This window comes from Nansenia antarctica (genome assembly GCF_963989245.1).
Source record: "Nansenia antarctica genome assembly, chromosome: 7".
Classification (NCBI taxonomy): Eukaryota; Metazoa; Chordata; class Actinopteri; order Argentiniformes; family Microstomatidae; genus Nansenia; species Nansenia antarctica.
Window position 1 is genome coordinate 47,492,802 of NC_137677.1, and position 18,432 is coordinate 47,511,233.

General features: G+C 40.6%; 2 protein-coding genes across 2 annotated transcripts; one reads left to right on the forward strand and one right to left on the reverse strand.

Moving 5' to 3' along the window:
- Positions 1–9,752: 9,752 nt before the first annotated feature.
- Positions 9,753–14,126, reverse strand: LOC308162686 (ADP-ribosylation factor-like protein 6; the record flags this gene model as incomplete). Its single annotated transcript, XM_080536829.1, has 7 exons — positions 9,753–9,769; positions 9,969–10,024; positions 11,430–11,559; positions 11,836–11,930; positions 12,242–12,310; positions 12,486–12,547; positions 14,031–14,126. 7 exons carry the CDS (start codon positions 14,124–14,126, stop codon positions 9,753–9,755), a joined length of 525 nt encoding a protein of 174 aa, XP_080392955.1.
- Positions 14,104–16,923, forward strand: LOC308162327 (translationally-controlled tumor protein homolog). Its single transcript, XM_080536484.1, has 6 exons — positions 14,104–14,219; positions 14,964–15,037; positions 15,303–15,487; positions 15,586–15,691; positions 15,927–16,043; positions 16,354–16,923. Exons 1-6 carry the CDS (start codon positions 14,192–14,194, stop codon positions 16,354–16,356), a joined length of 513 nt encoding a protein of 170 aa, XP_080392610.1. The 5' UTR covers positions 14,104–14,191; the 3' UTR covers positions 16,357–16,923.
- Positions 16,924–18,432: the final 1,509 nt, after the last annotated feature.

An 18,432-nucleotide genomic window follows, 5' to 3' on the forward strand; every position in this document is an offset into this window, starting at 1 on the left:
TCAACCCCGCGGGAGGCTAACGTGAGGTATGGGCTGTTATTTCCACGCAAGCTGATTGTCACATTTGCTAACAACACTGCCTCCTTCACGGACCACAGAGAGGCCATGGCACACTACATCCAGGTAATTACAGTTTTTTACGATTGCTAACTCACCATGTTCAATACTGAAACCACAGTTTCACAACTCTTCATACAGTCAGCAGAGCAGAAACCCATGTGAACAAAACTGTGACTCTTTCTCTGTGATTTGTGCATTGCTTTCTTACAGAATGCATTCAATGACTACGTTCTCCAAATGCCATAACACATTCAAACTCCCCCACTTGCAAAATACTATGTATTTGCAACACATTTTTTCATTGCTAACATACTGTGTTCAAAACTCTGAAGAACACGTTCAAAACTGAATTATTTGGTGCAATTTTGCAGTAATCATATTCCTATCATATATGACCGAAAGCTCGCAATAAACAGTTTTTTTGCACAGTGTTTGAGTGTGCAGATGCTGTTATTTTGCACTCTATTGATACTCTTCAGTTCCAGAACCTCAGCAAAGTCTGATAACGGATGAGCGGTGGTATTTTCACTATTTGCAGTAATCATATTGAAATGTCTAGAAAATATTACGTAGCAGAATATATACAATGAAATGAAATAGACTAGATGCATTGCCAGGGAAGACATTAGATGTGACCAGATGCAGACCAGAGGGTGGACCAAAACCCTCAGGAGTGAGACATCTTTGGTGTGATTGCTATTGTATTGTAGCCCTGGAATTTCTGTTTTTCTTTTTTACAGTATTTTGCATATTCCACTTTATTTTTCACTTTTCATTTTACACAAGTAAATGTAGTGTACTTTGAAGTAAATGTACCGTAACTTACTTTCTGCAAAGATACTGAAAAAAAAGGATAAAACATAAAGGATAGAAGCAAAAGATAGAATACTGTAAACTAAAGGATAGAAGCAAATTGTGGCATTTCTGATTCATTCTTGTTGCCTAATACTTTACAGTTGTACAGTCAACTATTATGTCTATGATTACTATAAATCAAACAATTTTTATAATGAAATATTCATTCTTGTGAAAATCATTCAAACTATGTAATGCTCCCTGTTGTTAGTATTTTGTAAGTCAGAATGTTATGAATGACAGTGTATGCTTCTGAGTGAACATTGTTGCCAGTGTGTGGTTGAACGAGCTTCTTTTGAGACATGAATGAAGTCATTGGCCAACATGAGTGTTACGAATGCAGACTGTATGAAGAGTTGTGAAACTGTGGTTTCAGTATTGAACATGGTGAGTTAGCAATCGTAAAAAACTGTAAACCAACTCTATAATCCTGACTACATCAATGGCTAACATCAATACCTGAACAACAGCCCACTATATGGGCAATGTGACAGTAGACAATGTAATGAATCCTGGATTGATGGAGATGCCTATAGGCTACGTGACATTTAATTGGAGTCCCTGACTATGACGAATATATGATATGTATGTATATATGAATAACAATTGATATGGATCAATTTATACCTCTTATTAGATTATAAATACTCTGGTTGTTATGTTTGCCTTTTGGTTGACAGCAAAAGGGAGAGAGGAGGATAGGGAGGGAGAGAAGGAGAGAGAGCAGGATGGTGTCGGCACACCAGAGAGAGAGAGAGCAAGAACCAGGTGAGAAAGTGGACAGGTAGTCAAGACCACATAAAGTAAGTAGCCTTGAGAACCGATGGTTCTCGAGCCTAATGGCCCATAGGGAAGGAGCCTATCTCCTGTTTCCGTAGCATGAGGCGGCTTAATGTACAAGTTAGTACACCCCCTGGACATGACGCTGGTATGTCGCAGGGTCTTACCCCCTGGGGGGGGAGTCCATGCCACGGTCCATGCCACCCCCCCAAGGCAGCAAACCTTGGGGAAACACTGTTATTCTCATGCTAAAACCGACTGTAAATCCAGATTTTAAAGTTGATATTCTTCGCTGTGGAGCATGCCCCCATAACCTGTGCCCCACCCAAAGATTTTAGCACCAGCCGCCACTGGAATGAGTCAAAAAATGAACCAAGAAACGACTCCCCTTGTCTGATCTGGTGGAGAGTCGAGATTCGTCCCTTCATCTCCTCAACCTGGTGGCTAAGCTCCAGGCTGCGCTGGCAGGCCATGAAAGAGAAAAGTGGTGTTATTTGCAGAGAGAGAGAAAAACAATTTGATTATGGAAAAACAATATGATTATGGTGAGCTAGGAGTATTACAGAGATATGTGATATAAGAGTATATAAGGTTGTTATTAGTTCGGGGAGGTATCCCGATAGAAAAACGCCCGTTTAAAAAGTGTAAAGGTGGCTAGCTGGTTAGCTGCGGTAGCTAGCTAATAACGCTGGTAATCCCGACTCAGCCTCCCAGCGTCGAATTCGGAGGAACGAGGTCCCGATGTTATATAGGATAGGAAAGCTATTAATTTACAAAAAATGCTTTCTCAATAGAGCTCGGTATAGATAGCATTTTTTAAGATTCTAGAGCTGTCGAACTACAATAGCAAACAAACACTTGTCGTTTATCTATATCTATCTATATATCTATATATATCTATATATCTATATCTATCTATATTTACAGTATATGTCTGTGTAAACTACTCTTCTGGATAGAGGTGTTCAACTTGTATTGTATTATGGTTATGTATTGATTATACTGTTGTTTCTGTATGAAATATAAAAACACATTTGCATTATCATCAATTAGCCGATCACAAATGTTAACAATGAATTATCTCCTGAAGACAGATGGATAGCCTGGGTAAATTAGGCTGTAAACCTACATATCGATCTATAGTAGTCTAATTGCCTAGATATACAATAGATCGACATCTATATTATTTCATACAAGTCACACTCTCTCACCTTAAGGCTACAGCATTAATTTACATTAAACTATTGTCAGAAGTTGACGAAATGACTTCAGTTGTGAATGAGATTCAACAGCAAATAAAGAGTCGAATATTATTATTATTAGTGATGTTTACTTTTGGCGCGAGATGACGGCGCGAGCTGATCGTATTTCGCGGTAGAGCTCCTTGGATGCGTTCGTAAATCTGCTCTGAGAGCGCCGGAACGCACACTGGGCTCAACGTCATAAAGGGACCAAGTAATTTGATTGGACAACAGGCATTCCATGAGTGCTGATCAGATTTCCAGAGCGTATTTACGAACGCACCCCTTGTTGTTCAGCGAGTGTCCTCGCGAGGAAGCAGGAACTGTGCAGCACACAAGCTCAATAGCGGCTCGCCGGCTGAGGTAAAACTGTTTGTGACTTTAGTTTAGATATATTAATATTACAGTATATATATTATATTGTCTCATGTCAGTGGTGTCAATATTTACCAGAACACATAACAGCATGTGAAGGAGCATTTAAAGCTCAGTAAGGCAACAATTTCAAAGGTTTATTGACAAGTGCCATTCTCCTCAGCTGGGTAAGGCTTACGGTGTACTTACTCTAGCTAGCAACTTTTCAGTTTGTGGCTAACCACCAAGTTTAACTAACTAGCTATTTAGTGACAAGGAAATTCACGGTGACCCACAAGTATCACCGCAGACGCCGGCCGTATCCTGTCAGGACCATGACCACCCGCAGTCAGAGTCGTCAGGTTCGGGCCAGTGACTGTTTCTTTGAGCGGCTGGCCCCCGAGGTCTTTGAGATGATCCTGGACAGACTCTCTGGTGGGTTCTGTTTGCTTTGGACATTTTTCAGGATGGGTGAATTATGATTATTTAGATGAGACATATCTATGAGGCTGAACTATTCTGATTGAAGCCGTTACCATGGGCAGGGTACTAAATGGTCTTAAATATGTATAGCTCCAATGACGTGCATCTGAATTAATGAGATGTTTCTCCCTGCCTCATTGTTTGTTGTGGTAAAGTGTTGCAGATCAGTGTGTTGAGCATGGTGTCCAAGGCCATCAGTCGCCGCATCATGGGCTATGTCTCCACTCAGACCTGGAGGAAGAGGAACATCGTACAGGGGTGTCATCACTCCACCGAGGTGTCCTCACTAGAACACTACACATCGCTGGGTGAGAGGCTCCTCAACAGCTTTATTTGATTAATTTACCTTTATTTTACTTAGTTGGTTGGCCAAGAACACACATGTTTATAATAAACAAATATTCAGAGCCACATTATTTCTGCTGTAATTCTTTATCAGGTAGATAGACCAAAGTATTATTTCTATCTCCTTTCATAGGGGGTCCGGTGAGGAAAGCAAGTGGTCCTGGTTGGCAAATATAGTCACTATGTTACATTCTTGTTGTTTTTGCTCATCGTTTCAGGTTTATTGTTCAAGAGATGTACCCTCTTGCTGCCAACAAAGGATAGGCTAACGTTCATATATAGCAAGTTTTCACAGGTAAGACAGAGAGGTGAGGGAGGACAGATGAGGCAATGTTTAGCTGTGTGTGCTCTACAAACATTCTCACATTTCTAAACAAACCAAACAGTTGACAACATTGAATATATTGTTATTTTCTAGTTAACCTTACTTAGACTAACACAGTTGTTACCTCCCACTCAGGTTCCTTGCTTCATGATGGAAGAGTGCATTAAATCAGTGCAATGCCAAGGCTTCTCCAAACGCTATGGAGCGTTTCTACAGGTGAGAGCCTAGTTACAAAGAACATCAGACAATTTAATATCAAAGGCTGAATCCTGTATTGAGATGGTTAATGTTTGACTGACAGACATTGATAGCCAACTGGGAGGAGCTGGAGTGTCACAGAGTTTTCAACTTCCTGTGCGACTTCACAAATCTACCCCAGAAAATCATGTCAGTGGTCACTAGGGGTGCAACGGTTCTCGGTTTTTTTACGGACGGTACGGTTTGCGTTCCACGGCTCAATTCACTAGTGAACCGTGACGGTTTTCGGTTTTCGTTTTTTTTTTTTTTTTTTTTTTTTTACCTTTATTTTACCAGGAAGTCACATTGAGATTAAAACCTCTTTTACAAGAGAGACCTGGCCAAGACAGGGTCAAAATAGTAGCTTAAAAAAACTGTTCAGATAACAAGACAGGACATAAGACAGTGGCAACAATACAATAGACAAACAATGATAGGGGTATTTACAAGGTGATTAAAACATTGAGAAGTCTAACCAAAGCAGGTACAGCGAGCGGTGACCACATCCTTTAATCTACGCTTGAAGATACTTATGGAAATAAGGGCCTCTAATTTAAAAGTAGTCTGTAGGTCATTCCAAGACCAAGGGCCATAATAAGACAAGCTTGCCCTTCCAACATTGTTCATGATAAGTGGCACCTTGTATTGTAGCCATCTACGAGACCTGAGACCCGAGCCACTCGGTATAGGGATGAACTTCAGGCCCAGATAATTCGGTAAGAAGCCAGAGATGATTTTAAACACAAGAGTGTACCAGTGTTGGAGCCTTCTGACAGAAAGAGATGGCCATCCAACCAGACTATACAGTGTACAGTGATGGGTCCTGAAGGCACTATTGGTGATGTATCTTAGAACCGAATGATACAGGGGGTCTAGCTTGGATAAAGTGGACAGAGAAGCAAACCTATATACTGTATCACCATAATCCAATTGTGAAAGGAAAAGGGCGGAGACAAGACGTTTTCTGGAAGCCAAGGAAAAGCAAGATTTAAATCTATACAGGAAGCCCACTGTACGCTTAAGCTTTATGGCGAGAAGATCAATTTGGCCGCGTTCGTAAATTAGCTCTGAGAGCGCCGGAGCGTCCACGTGAATGCCTCGAACGCGGCCTTTGGTCAGAGGTCGAGTTGGTCTGGAACGTTTGTTTCTGAACCGAACCGTACCGAAAACCGTGACCCAAAATACCGAACCGTACCGAACCGTGGGCCAACTGAACCGTTGCACCCCTAGTGGTCACAGGAAAGCCAGGTGAGTGTCTGTCCCTATAAGAGAGAGAGAGAGAGAGAGAGAAACAAACAAAAAGGCTAATTGAAAGAGTGTGAGAGACGTGAGTGATCCGTATGTCTTTTTTCTCCCTCAGGTTCATGTCAGCTGTTGGAGCAACAGATCCGTCTGTTCTGCAGACAGGTTCTGTTGGACCCCTGGAAGAACAGCAAGGACACTCTGTTCTGGCTGACCCGCATCCTGAAACCCTGGCCCATTGTCAGCCAAGCCCGGCTGCTGTTCATCCTCTACGGACCACTGCTACCAGACGGTGAGAGGGACAACATGGGCCTTCTCGGTTTCTACCTTAAAAAAACTGGTTGCACTTTTGTACAGTATATAAATCACTTGTTAGTAATTACATGGTGAAATTCTAATGTTAATAATAACAAATGAAATGCTTGTTTTTTGGTTGGCCAGAGTTGCAAGGCAAAGTGTATGTGTAGTGTAAGGGAATGTTCTTTCCAGGTTCGCTAGACTGGCAGGAGCATGGGGTGGCCCAGTCCGACCTGGCCAAGGCTCTCATCCTGCTACACAGCGACCTGGAAGCCAAAGATTGGACCAGCGACACCATAATGGCCATCCTGGAGGAGCTCATAGGTAACTGCAGCAGCCCAGAGGACTTGGCAACTTTGAATGATTATATTTTACACACCCAGGAATGGTAGACAAACCTTTTACACTCTTTTGTCTGTATACTGTATATACTGTATGTCTGGTCAGTCCACACGTACAGTATGTACCATTACCATAGGATTATAGATTTCTCTAAGCAAATGGTGAGTGCACCATCATGTGCGATGATGACTGATGTATAGATGATTCACTTACCTTAAGCCTGGTACACATATAATGATTTTCTGATTATCTGAGAGAGACCCCACACATGAAGATAAAAAATCATGGATTGAACAGTCTTGATCGTATTGTGTGTGGTGTGCTCCAATATACAACCACATGCATAAAGATCTGTCCTCCGACAGTCTGGAGTCTCGCGTGAACAGGGTAGTAGTACCCTGACTGACCTGTAGAGGCAGCCATGTGCTACAGGGAAAATAAAGTGCAGAAGAACGAAAAGAAGAAGACGCTTCAGTCAGCTGGCTTCTTGATTGGCTACATTCCATTCCACGTCACAATCGGACTTGGGAGTTGTCAGTTTTGACCACAGACAAGAAGACTTTTGATCGTAAATATTGAACACGTCTAATATTTACGATCGTCGGCCCCGACCATTTTCCGAGCAGATTGTCGGGAGAAATTGACTCATAACACACCTCACACCACAGGATAATCTTGTAGGATAATCTTTAGAGCCATCTGATAATCGGGCGTTTGCTGTCCTTGGTCGGAAGGGGGGAAATTGGGCCAAAATCGGCCAGATTATCTTTATGTGTGTACCGGGCTGCGATAAATGTACTGCGCTTGTAAGTCGCTTTGGATAAAGGCGTCTGCTAAATGTCAAAAATGTTAATGTAAAGTGTGAATGCTGTGTCTATGAATGACAGTTGTTTTGTTTTGTGCTGGTTCTGTTGGCCTCCAGTCCTTCCCCAGGCATGGCACATGGAGAATGTGGCTCGTCTGTTGTTCCTGTGTGGGAACAGCGTGTGCTACAGCGTGCTGGCCAGCAAGGCCCTCAATGGACGCCTGTTTGAGATCTCACGACTCATTGTGTACCTCACACTGGTCAGTCACTGCTGCTAAATAACTTTATTATCTGCTCTAGGGTTCCGGTATCTTTTAACCTAAGAGACACATTTCCCCCATTTTGTGCCCACTTAACGGAAGGTACTGCCTGAACCGGCCTGAGCTACTGACATTTCTGGTTCCCCCTCTCAGGTGTGTGAGATTGACGGGTACTGCATGGACTGGTCCGTCAACATGGTGCAGCAGGTGTGTGATGTGTTCTCCTCCTCTGCTGACAAGTGGTCCTTCATCCAGGCCGTGGAAAACTTGTTCTCAGTCGTTGCCATGGAGATATCCGAGATTATGGCGGCTGGTGAGTTGTTATAGGCACTTAGACTATCGTATCAGATCAGGGTCCAGATTCCTTCAAGCTTTGTAGCAATAAAATAATCTTAAAGTTAAGGGCATATTATTTGGGAACACATTAATAGAAAAACTGTTAAAATAAGTAGACATATGCGGATTTCTAACTGTCAACGATCTTGTTACAGATAACGATCAAGAAGACTTGGAAGTCTTCCAGAGACAGAGACAGAGACAGAGACAGATCTCCAGCCTCCTCTACGCCAGTGCTCAGCTCCAGAGTTTGATTTTCTAGTCTACATGTTCCTCACAAAAGAGTGAGATCGAGGAGAGGAGTAGTGTATATTATATATTATTATTATTATTGTTATATATTAATATATATTATATTATTATATAGAGTGATAAAGGGCATTATTTTGGGACCATGGGTTTTCCCTCAATGAAATAACATAACATTCTGTAGTATTACTTTCTTTCACAACAAACCGGATGTTCTGTCTTTGATTGTAATCTTTGAGAATCATCGTTTTTTTTTGTTATGTCTTTTATATATTTATCTATATCTATCTATCTATCTATATCTATATCTATATATTTACAGTATACGTCTGTGTAAACTACTCTTCTGGATAGAGGTGTTCAACTTGTATTGTATTATGGTTATGTATTGATTATACTGTTGTTTCTGTATGAAATATAAAAACACATTTGCAGTATAAAGAGTTTATTCTGAATTGTCAATTATGTTAATAGACAGACCAATATAACATTTATTAGAAGTTTAAAGCAAGTCTCTGAGGCTACGTAAGTGGTCAGTCCTTTTGGTGATACAATAGAAACAATGCAATAGAAACAATGCAAATTGACTTGAGTAAATGCCATTTTAACACATTTGCTGAAGCTGACTGATTTAATATGAATAAATATCACAGCATATTTCATGGCATAAAAAACAAGCAGTGACAAATACAATTGAGAAAATGTTTGAGAAGGTAGAACTGTTTTCAACAGAATACATACAGTATATACAGGCCATGCCCACATTTGAAAGCACACTTAAGTGATTTTACCAATGAATTCAATGCTGTGACCATGTTCACAATGGTCCATGTTCACAGTAAGTTGCTCAGCAGAACTTGACATCACACCTGGGGAATTGGCGTAGAAGGGAACAACTTAACTACCATGCACCAGATATGTACTGTAAATACAACACCAATGAACACTTCCCCTCTCAAAAAACACAGAATGAACACCAGTGGTACCCTATGTACTACCTTATTGTATATACTTGCTAGATACTGTATGTAGTTATTGGATGTCCAAGAGGCTACCTGTAACTGGTATAAGGCCTATGTAATGTGAAGTCTGGCTGCCATTCCTCCAGAACAAGCACAGTCAGGCGAGCGATACTGCAATTGCCATGGTCCCTTTCTCCATGACTATCTTCCATCCTAAGATGTCATAGCTTCATTGTTTTGAAATGATCTGGGAGATTAAAGCGAAGAGAAGAAAGATCATCCTGAACTCAATTAGTTTAGCAGCTCACACTACCTTCTACATCACTTTGTTTTACCTATCATAGTAGGATCTGACCATGCAACTACTCAACCAAACATCATGACAGGTATAGATTAAGAATATGAGAGTTGTTTTTGTCTACCATCCTTACTACCCATGTGTCAATGTCAATTACACAGATCCGATCCATGGTTTTAGAGTAAAGTAATATTTCCCTCCCCTATTCTTAACCCATCCACAACATCATTCTCTAGTTAGTACTACTGGACAACACTACACAGTTCTATTTACTGTGATACTTACTGTGCAATTTGTTCTAGGGGTAAAGTGAAAAACACAATGCTTCAATAGTGGTGGCAGAATTAATCCAAAAACAAATACAATTTTAACTAACCTTTCGCACACTCATCCACCCACCCACCCTCACACACACACACACACACACACACACACACACACACACACACACACACACACACACACACACACACACACACACACACACAGTGTTGTACCTTGTAGCCACTCCACCCCCTCCTGTAGTCCCTCTCCTTTCACAGCATCACTGGCACTGAATCAGAGGGACAGGGTTTATCAAAGGACAGACAGATGGATAGATAGAAGGATAGAAAGATGGATGCACACTGCAGTTATGGTAAACATTGTCCTTGAAATGGAATTGACCCCAGATCTATAGCTGATTGTATTTACGTGCAGTATATCCAATCATGTACCATGATTGTACCATGTACCATGTTTGACCTGACCTAGCAGGAAAAAATCTATGATCCTGAGACAGCTGGAGAAAATCTATATAAATTAGTAGAGAGAAATCCCAACTCAATGTTTCTCACAGCAGTGGATGAGAAAGAAATATGGATATTGTAAAACAATGTAAGAACAAAAAGTCTACTGACTTTAATGACATTGATATTACAGTAGTGAAAAACGTTATTGATGGAATTTCTAAACCACTAACATACATCTGTAACTTATCATTCCAAACCGGTTTATTTCCAGATCAAATGAAAATAGCTTAAGTCATACCTCTGTATACAACTGGGACAATAACTACAAAAGTTCAATATATTCACTATCTATTCTCCAAAAAAGAACAATACGGATAATTCACAATGTCGGATATCTGGAACACACTAACCCCATTATTCTTACAGTCAAAATTACTAAAATGTACAGATATTGTTACATACCAAACAGCACAATTAATGTTTAAAGCTAAAAATAATCTACTACCAGGAACTATTCAAAAATTGTTCAGTGATCGAGAGGGGGGTTACAATTTAAGGGGCATTTTTAATTTCAAAACACACAGTATTCGTACCACCAGGAAAGGGTTTTGTATATCAATCTGTGGAGTGAAGCTATGGAACAGTTTGAATGTGGAGTTAAAGCAATGTCCAAACATAATCCAATTTAAAATAACGTATAAAAACATGGTCTTCATAATGTACAGGGATGATGGGGGGGGGGGGTTGATAATCACAGGGTGTTTACAGGGGTTATTGTTTATTTATTATCATTTATCATTTGGGTTCGTAAATATTTATTCTTTATTTTCTTTTTTTATAATGTAATTAAGTATGTAAATATGATATTTGGGTACGCAGTATTTGTATATATTATGACATTGTATTCATTTGTGCATTTGAACAGGAAGCATCTTTATGACTTATGGAGAAGGGGTGGGATTTAATGTTTGTACTTCTTCTCACTCCTTTTCAAATATGTGAAAAAAAGAGAAAGAAAGTACCGTAAGTTAAATGTGCTATAATATATTTTGCTTTATGTTTTTTTCTATTAGTTTTGTTTGTTTGTTTTCCGTTATATTCATTATTGTTGCTGTTCTGCACACATTTGAAATAAACATCTCAATAAATCAAATCAATCTAGTTCTCTCACTGCCCAAAAACGCAATGCATAGACCTACCAGATGTGCCAGGGCATAGATCACCTACCAGATGTGCCAGGGCTTGTCTTTGATGTTCTCCAGACAGAGCTGCTGGGAGACCTTGACTGAGGACACAGCGTCTCGCAGGTCCATCTTATTAGCAAAGAACAACACAGGCATCCTCCTGCTCCGGATGTCTGGACCAGGGAGGAACACAGGACAACACCAATGAAGAAACGTGTTGGTTTACAGAATTACAGCCAGTGTTGGCCAATAGTTAAAGCAGGATGAATCCAAATTATTTAGATTTGGTTTGGACATTGGCACAGTTTGCAAAATTAGGGAGGTAGCGGTTTTGTAGGTTTGTGGTATGCTTACTGCTAACCAAGAGCAGGTTCAATACAATATCATGAAAAGTACAACAGTATCTTCATCAACTGGTTTCCGTTATTATCTTGACTGGTCTCTCTCACCTTGGTGGTTAAGAAGAGTGTCAAGCTCCTCCTTTACAACAACCATTCTCAACTTGTCTCCACTGTCAACGACAAATATGATGGCGTGACTCTCTCTGTGGACAAGACAGAGATATGAAGATAAACAACACAGTATGATTATCTGCATCACAAATATGTAGGCAGCCATATTACAGTATGTAGGCTAGGTAAAACTACTTTACAATAATGGGTAATATTATTATGATTATGATTATTGTTATTATTATTAATTACAATTATAGAACACTTTTCATTATATAAGAATAATCATATTATTACACAATTATGATATATTATGCACTTATCTAAGTGCATAAGTTAGTTAAAGCACCTTTGGTATGCCCCGACTACAGTTCTATACATAAACATTTTGATGCAGTCTTACTTGTAATAATGTTCCCATAGATTCCTGTATCTGCTCTGACCAGACATGTCGAACACTGTGAAGGACAGACTTTGTAGAGGTAGAAAAGACACATTCAAATCAGAAGACGTGTTTGAAACAATCCTGCAATCTTGTATACTTGTATACAATCTTGTATACGGTATACTCTGGTATAATTTTGAAGTAGGCTGATATGTGCAAATATGAAAATGATAGTTTAATAATCAAGCAAGTAAATTACTACCTTGAACTCTTGAACTTTTCAATGTTGAAGCCAATTGTTGGAACAATGTCTTGAGTCTGGGTCTGCAACACACATACATTTTTGGCATTTAGCACACTCCTTTATCACACACACACACACACACACACACACACACACACACACACACACACACACCTACCAAGCTGAACCAGAGCGGAGTATCTGTGGGAACTGAGGATGAGCAGGATGTGACCCAGGAGGAGGAGCGGGACGGTCAGTACTTTGAGCCTGTTGTTCCCCTCCCAGACCTGGTCGATATCTCAACTGGAGAGGAGAATGAGCAGGTGGTGTTCAGTCACAGGGCAAAGCTCTACTGCTACGATAAAAATACAGAATTACAAAATACAGAATTACAACACCAAACGACTCGTCATGAGAAGAGACTTCTGTCTCTGTTGAAAACACTTGTTTCTGAATGGTGACCCCGTGATGGATTTTTCACATCATTTCACCCCATTGTGTTGCCCACATCATCCACCAAATTTCAGCCCCCAGGTACTTTGTCACTGCACTGTGTGTGCTGTGATATAACCTACACAGCGGTCACCTGATGGCCCTTACTGCTAGACTTACCCTGGCTGCAGAGTGAAAAAAACAAATCTGTTGTGAAAGAACTTTTATGTTTTGCATGATATGTGTGATATGCTCAACAGAACATGTCACTTTTCCAGCCAAGCTCCTTCAGAGAAATATACTGTGTGAGGACTCTCATGGTCACACACACATTTACTACAGCCTGTCTAGAAACAGTGTGAAACTCAATGCCCTAGTATATGCACTAGAGATTGATGTAATAGTAAAAGGTAGTGAGAGTTAAACCCTAGCTTTGTGCTTCTGTATTTCGCAAGTGTTATTCATGGTTTATTACTGGATGGTAATCTATTAATTGCTGTTAGAGCACTAGGAAAAAATTACAGAGCTGAAATTCTCTCTAAAGCGTGTTGAATTCATATACGGTATTATCCCACGGCTGTCAGGACTGCAGAATCACTCCCTATCTTCCACCATAGACTGAAGACTCACCTCTTCATACTACACTTTAACTGTCCCTCCTGAGACATCTACTTCCCCTCTACCCCCTCTGTAAACTTTCTCTCTTAAAAATAGCACCAGGACTGCCAATGGCCCCTGGCCCAGTAAATTACTTTTTCCTGGTATGACTGGTGGGATAGACGATTCACTTACTTAGTCAAATGTATTTCTTGCAAGTCGCGTTGGATGAAGGTCGTCTGCTAAATTCCAAAAATGTAAATGTAATATGGAAATATTATGGATATATATAATATTATACATTTTTGAAACATTTGTATAATGAAAAAATGTGTGTTATATTGTGTGAAAATTAACAAAACACATACATATGAGACTTTTACTGTAAGAGAGTATAATGATACAGTGAGTCACATATATCATAATAATACAATCATATCATTAGTTAGTTCAACAATTCAGTGTTGTGAATCCTGTGGATACAATAATCCTACTGGGTGATTCAGGGTTCTTTTTATCCACTAGAGGGCGCACTTTGCTTCGAAAAATTTGTTGGAGCCCAATATGAGTGACGTAGACATCCAGCAGATTCATAGACTCCCCCGTGAAAAACTCTCGCTCTTTTTTCATCGAGCCACGGGTTGGGCTGGATCACTTGATACGGAAGGCTCTCTGCCCAACACCAATCTGACACAATGATCATCTACAAGGACATCATTACTGGTAGGGGGGAGCTCAATACACCCCTCGATGTCATTCATTGCAATTTTGCGACTTTTATGTTGTACAGTATGATTAGAAACCGTTATCTGAAGCGACCGAGGCCTGACAGGGCCTGGGGGCTGGTTAGCATCGCGTTAGCCTGTTAGCTCCTTTGTGTCACATTAGGAGATATTATACACAGTTGTCAAGGCGCCCTGGCAACATGTTAGCATTGTTAGCTAGGCTATTTAATAACGTGAAATATATGATGTAAAATTGTATGCTTTATAAATAATGCTAAAATTGTCCCCAGTCATTGATGTGACTCAGGGCGACGCTAGGGGCTAACTACATGTGTCATAGCCTGGTACATCCAGCTAAGTATAGCTCGTGTGACTTGCCCGCACTTCTTTCCCGTTAAAGGATCAGTGGCATACAAATGCTCTGATGACAATTGTATTCTCTTGCATAAACCGGAGTTGAATTTTAAAGGATAAATAGGCAATAGTCGGCAAACTAACGTTAGCCTTGGCATCACCAGTTCACATATTGCGATGGGACCTGATGGGACAGGCCCAGTGACTGAGACTGAGAACATATTAGGTTTGATCACATTGTTGGTAATAAAGCCACCTGTCCTGTCAGTCTTGTATGAAGTCAGCCAGGCCGAAACAACCAGACATGTAGCCCGCAACGGGGGAACTAGCCTGATATGAGTTACTAATATATCATGTCTTCCCTCCCTATTGACTGTTTTTATTGCAGGGGATGAAATGTTCTCCGACATCTTCCGGATTAAGGAATCACCGAACGGGATGTTAATCGAGGTTGAAGGAAAGGTGCGTCAATGCAGGTATCTCTCAGTGTTGCAGCTCTCCGTGGTGTGGGGGTATGAGCGGTGTATCAGGATTGGGAGGTATCCGGTTTTCCCCCCCCAAAAATAATAGTTTGCACTGCCCCCTGACACGTTTAAATATGATGTACATAGGTCACTTTGATTACATTCATCAGGTCGTGAAGAGAAACATACAAGGAAGCGACATTTTGTGTGTATTTGCACACAAGTCAGTGACACTGGGCTCACTCTTTCCTCTCGTCCCTCAGATGATCAGCAGGACAGAGGTCATCGATGAGAGTCTGATGGGGGCCAACGCCTCTGCGGAGGTTGCGGATGAAGGCTGTGAGAGCAGCACAATCAGCGGAGTGGACATTGTCATCAACAGCAAACTGCAGGAGACCTCCTTCACTAAGGACTCTTACAAGAGCTACATCAAAGACTACATGAAGGCGTGAGTGTGTGTGTGTGTGTGTGTGTGTGTGTGTGTTATTTTGTGTGGGACATGGTGTGTGTGTTCAGGACTGCATACAGATGTCTCTGTGTGTTCAGGATCAAGGGCAAGCTGGAAGCGGAGCATCCAGACAGAGTGAAGCCCTTCATGACCGGAGCTCAGGAGGAGATCAAGAAGATCATGGGCAACATGAAGAACTTCCAGGTAACACTGCAGCTGTTAGTTCTGAGCATGCTCTCATCTCAACCAATATTACCTACATATCATAACATGTATAAGTATCATACTTAAACTCCTAGTGTTGCCAGTACCATGCTCTAGCCCAATCTCACTTAACTTTCATTTTAATTTTGAGATCTAGCCTATGAAACAATCGGGGAAAAGACCGGGGCGAGTGGGGAAATCCTCTGACCTCTCTCTCTCTCTCTCTGTCCATCAGTTTTTCACGGGGGAGTCTATGAATCCAGATGGTATGGTGGGTCTGCTGGACTTCCGTGAAGATGGCATCACTCCCTTCATGACCTTCTTCAAAGACGGCCTGGAGTTAGAGAAATGCGTGAGTGGCTGCTTTTAGCTGTCTGCTAGTTTGTGATGACCAGACATTAAATCAGTCAGATATATATGGGGTGAGCAGACAGACACAATCCCAAAGGAATGGTGGTCCAAGTCAGTCTTCCACGACAGCTTCTGTGGAGGTCGCTCAGCATTATACTGTCGGGTGTTGTCTCCTCCATGACACACTGTTTGACTGCCATGTCGCAATGCGAATGGAACGAAGTTCACTGTAGACTATAAACGTAGCTTGTCTATACATGTACTGTACAACCAGAAATATAACCCTGTATTCCCTCTCTCCTCTGGAACAGTAACATCCTGGAGGGAAAGCTTCATTTTTATTGGCTGCTGCTTCTCCACGGACCCGACGACACGGACCGACCACACGACTCATCTGCATTATGTTTGGAATGGAACCATTTTTTTAAAAGAAAAAGTATGATATCAGATTAATTGATTTGTCTTTCAATCACATCAAATACTGAAAGAAGTGCTGATTGACTGTATTACAGTATTTATTCTGTAGTCGATCAAATTAATTCCAGTGTTTGACAACTTTGCAGTGTTAAACCTATGTTTAAGAATGTTCAGATAGAACAGAACTTATTCTGTCATCCAGAGTAAGGAATCATGTCAGCTCTCTACTTTCTATCTGCAATGTTCTAGGCTGATTAATAGGTTTTAATATTTTCCTCTAACAACAACGTTCTAGCCCATTGATTGATTGATTGATTGATTATTTATTCATGATTGGTTAACTCTCTCAGGCCTCCCATTTGCTTGGTTTATGGTTGAATTGACACCCCCTACCTAAAGGATTGCTTATCGAATTCCAGATTTGAGTTGTGAAATAAAACTAACACTGGATAAGCAACACAGTCTACTTTTAGTTGTGTGGCTATTACTATACTATACATGAAAACATTTGAGATTCTACAACCATATCATTTATTGCAGTTACTGTACATACTAGTATTATGAATGAATGGTCTTTATTGTCATTGCTACAGTACAGGTACCAAACAACGAAATTTAGGAGGGGTGGCTCCCTGGTGTTTACATCAGACTATTATAGTGAAACTTATCTTTTCCATAAAGAAAATTCACCATTTTATCTCCATAAGAAAAAAGAATGTCTACAGATATGAATAAAAATAATATGAAATATTTATACATAAGTTGTAATGTACAGCAGCCATGGAAAGTAAAAAAAAACTGCATACTGGGCCTGTCCATTGGATGTCTCAGAAACAAAAGAACTGCAATGACACTGCAATATACAGTGTGCAGAGGGAGCGTTGTAAACATAGAGGTATGTACAGTTAGGTAGCTAGTGGAGTGAGTCAGTTTATGTACAGTATCTAATGTGTAGAAGTATGAAATAAACTCTCAGGAGACATGTGCAATTAAGCAATATCACACGAGAGGGAGTGTTATACTGAACATCAGCACGGCTGTGATTCGGTCGTAGGTACGAGGCCGCAGACAATCACAGCCGTGCTGATATTCAGTATAACAGCACGGCCTCGAGTGTGATATTGCTTTTATACAACAGTTCTACAGCACGATTTATTAGTTAACAGTAATAAGCGACAACAGATTATGATTTGTTTGTTTATTTAATCATAAAAATAAACAAAAAATAGTTCCGCAACTGAACTTCAAATGGACTGTAGTACAAACATGTAGTCTAATTAACGGTCATTTAGTAGAACATCTGTGCGGCGGAGTGATACCTATAGTTAAAGGTCCCAGTGCTGTTATACTGTATATCAGCACTCATGGAATGCCTCTTGTCCAATCAAATTACTTGGTCAGAACTAACTGTGGTATAATGTACAATATACAGTATGAGCAAAGGTAGTACTGTAAATATCAGTAGTGAAAAGGTTATCACATTAACCAGCCTTCAAAGTATTGTTATTTTCATTGTCCTAGCCATAGTATCCCAAGGTGGGTGGGGGGGGATACTGAGTCATAGTCAAGTGTGTGTTCAGGGGGGTGTATGGAAGGGGGATTGTTTATCAAAGTGATAGCTCTCTGGAAGAAGCTGCTTTGCAGCCTGCTGGTACAGGAGTGAGGATCCTGTACTTCCTGAGTCTCTCTTGGTCTCTCTAGTCACTCTTCATCTCCACCTCCTGGTAGTGGTGGTACTCTGGCCTCAGCTCCCAGGTGCTCTTGTGGGTTCCCTTCACAAGGTAAACACCAATCTCTCTCAGGATCTCCTTCAGATAAGTCTACAGGAGAGGCAGGTTAATGTGTGTGTGTGTGTGTGTGTAGTATCTTTTTCTACCCAACTCCTGCCTCTACACACATTTCCCTTTTCTGAAATATATACAGTATATATTTTTCATCTTATTCTGATCTACCTTAAGAGCATATCATCCTAT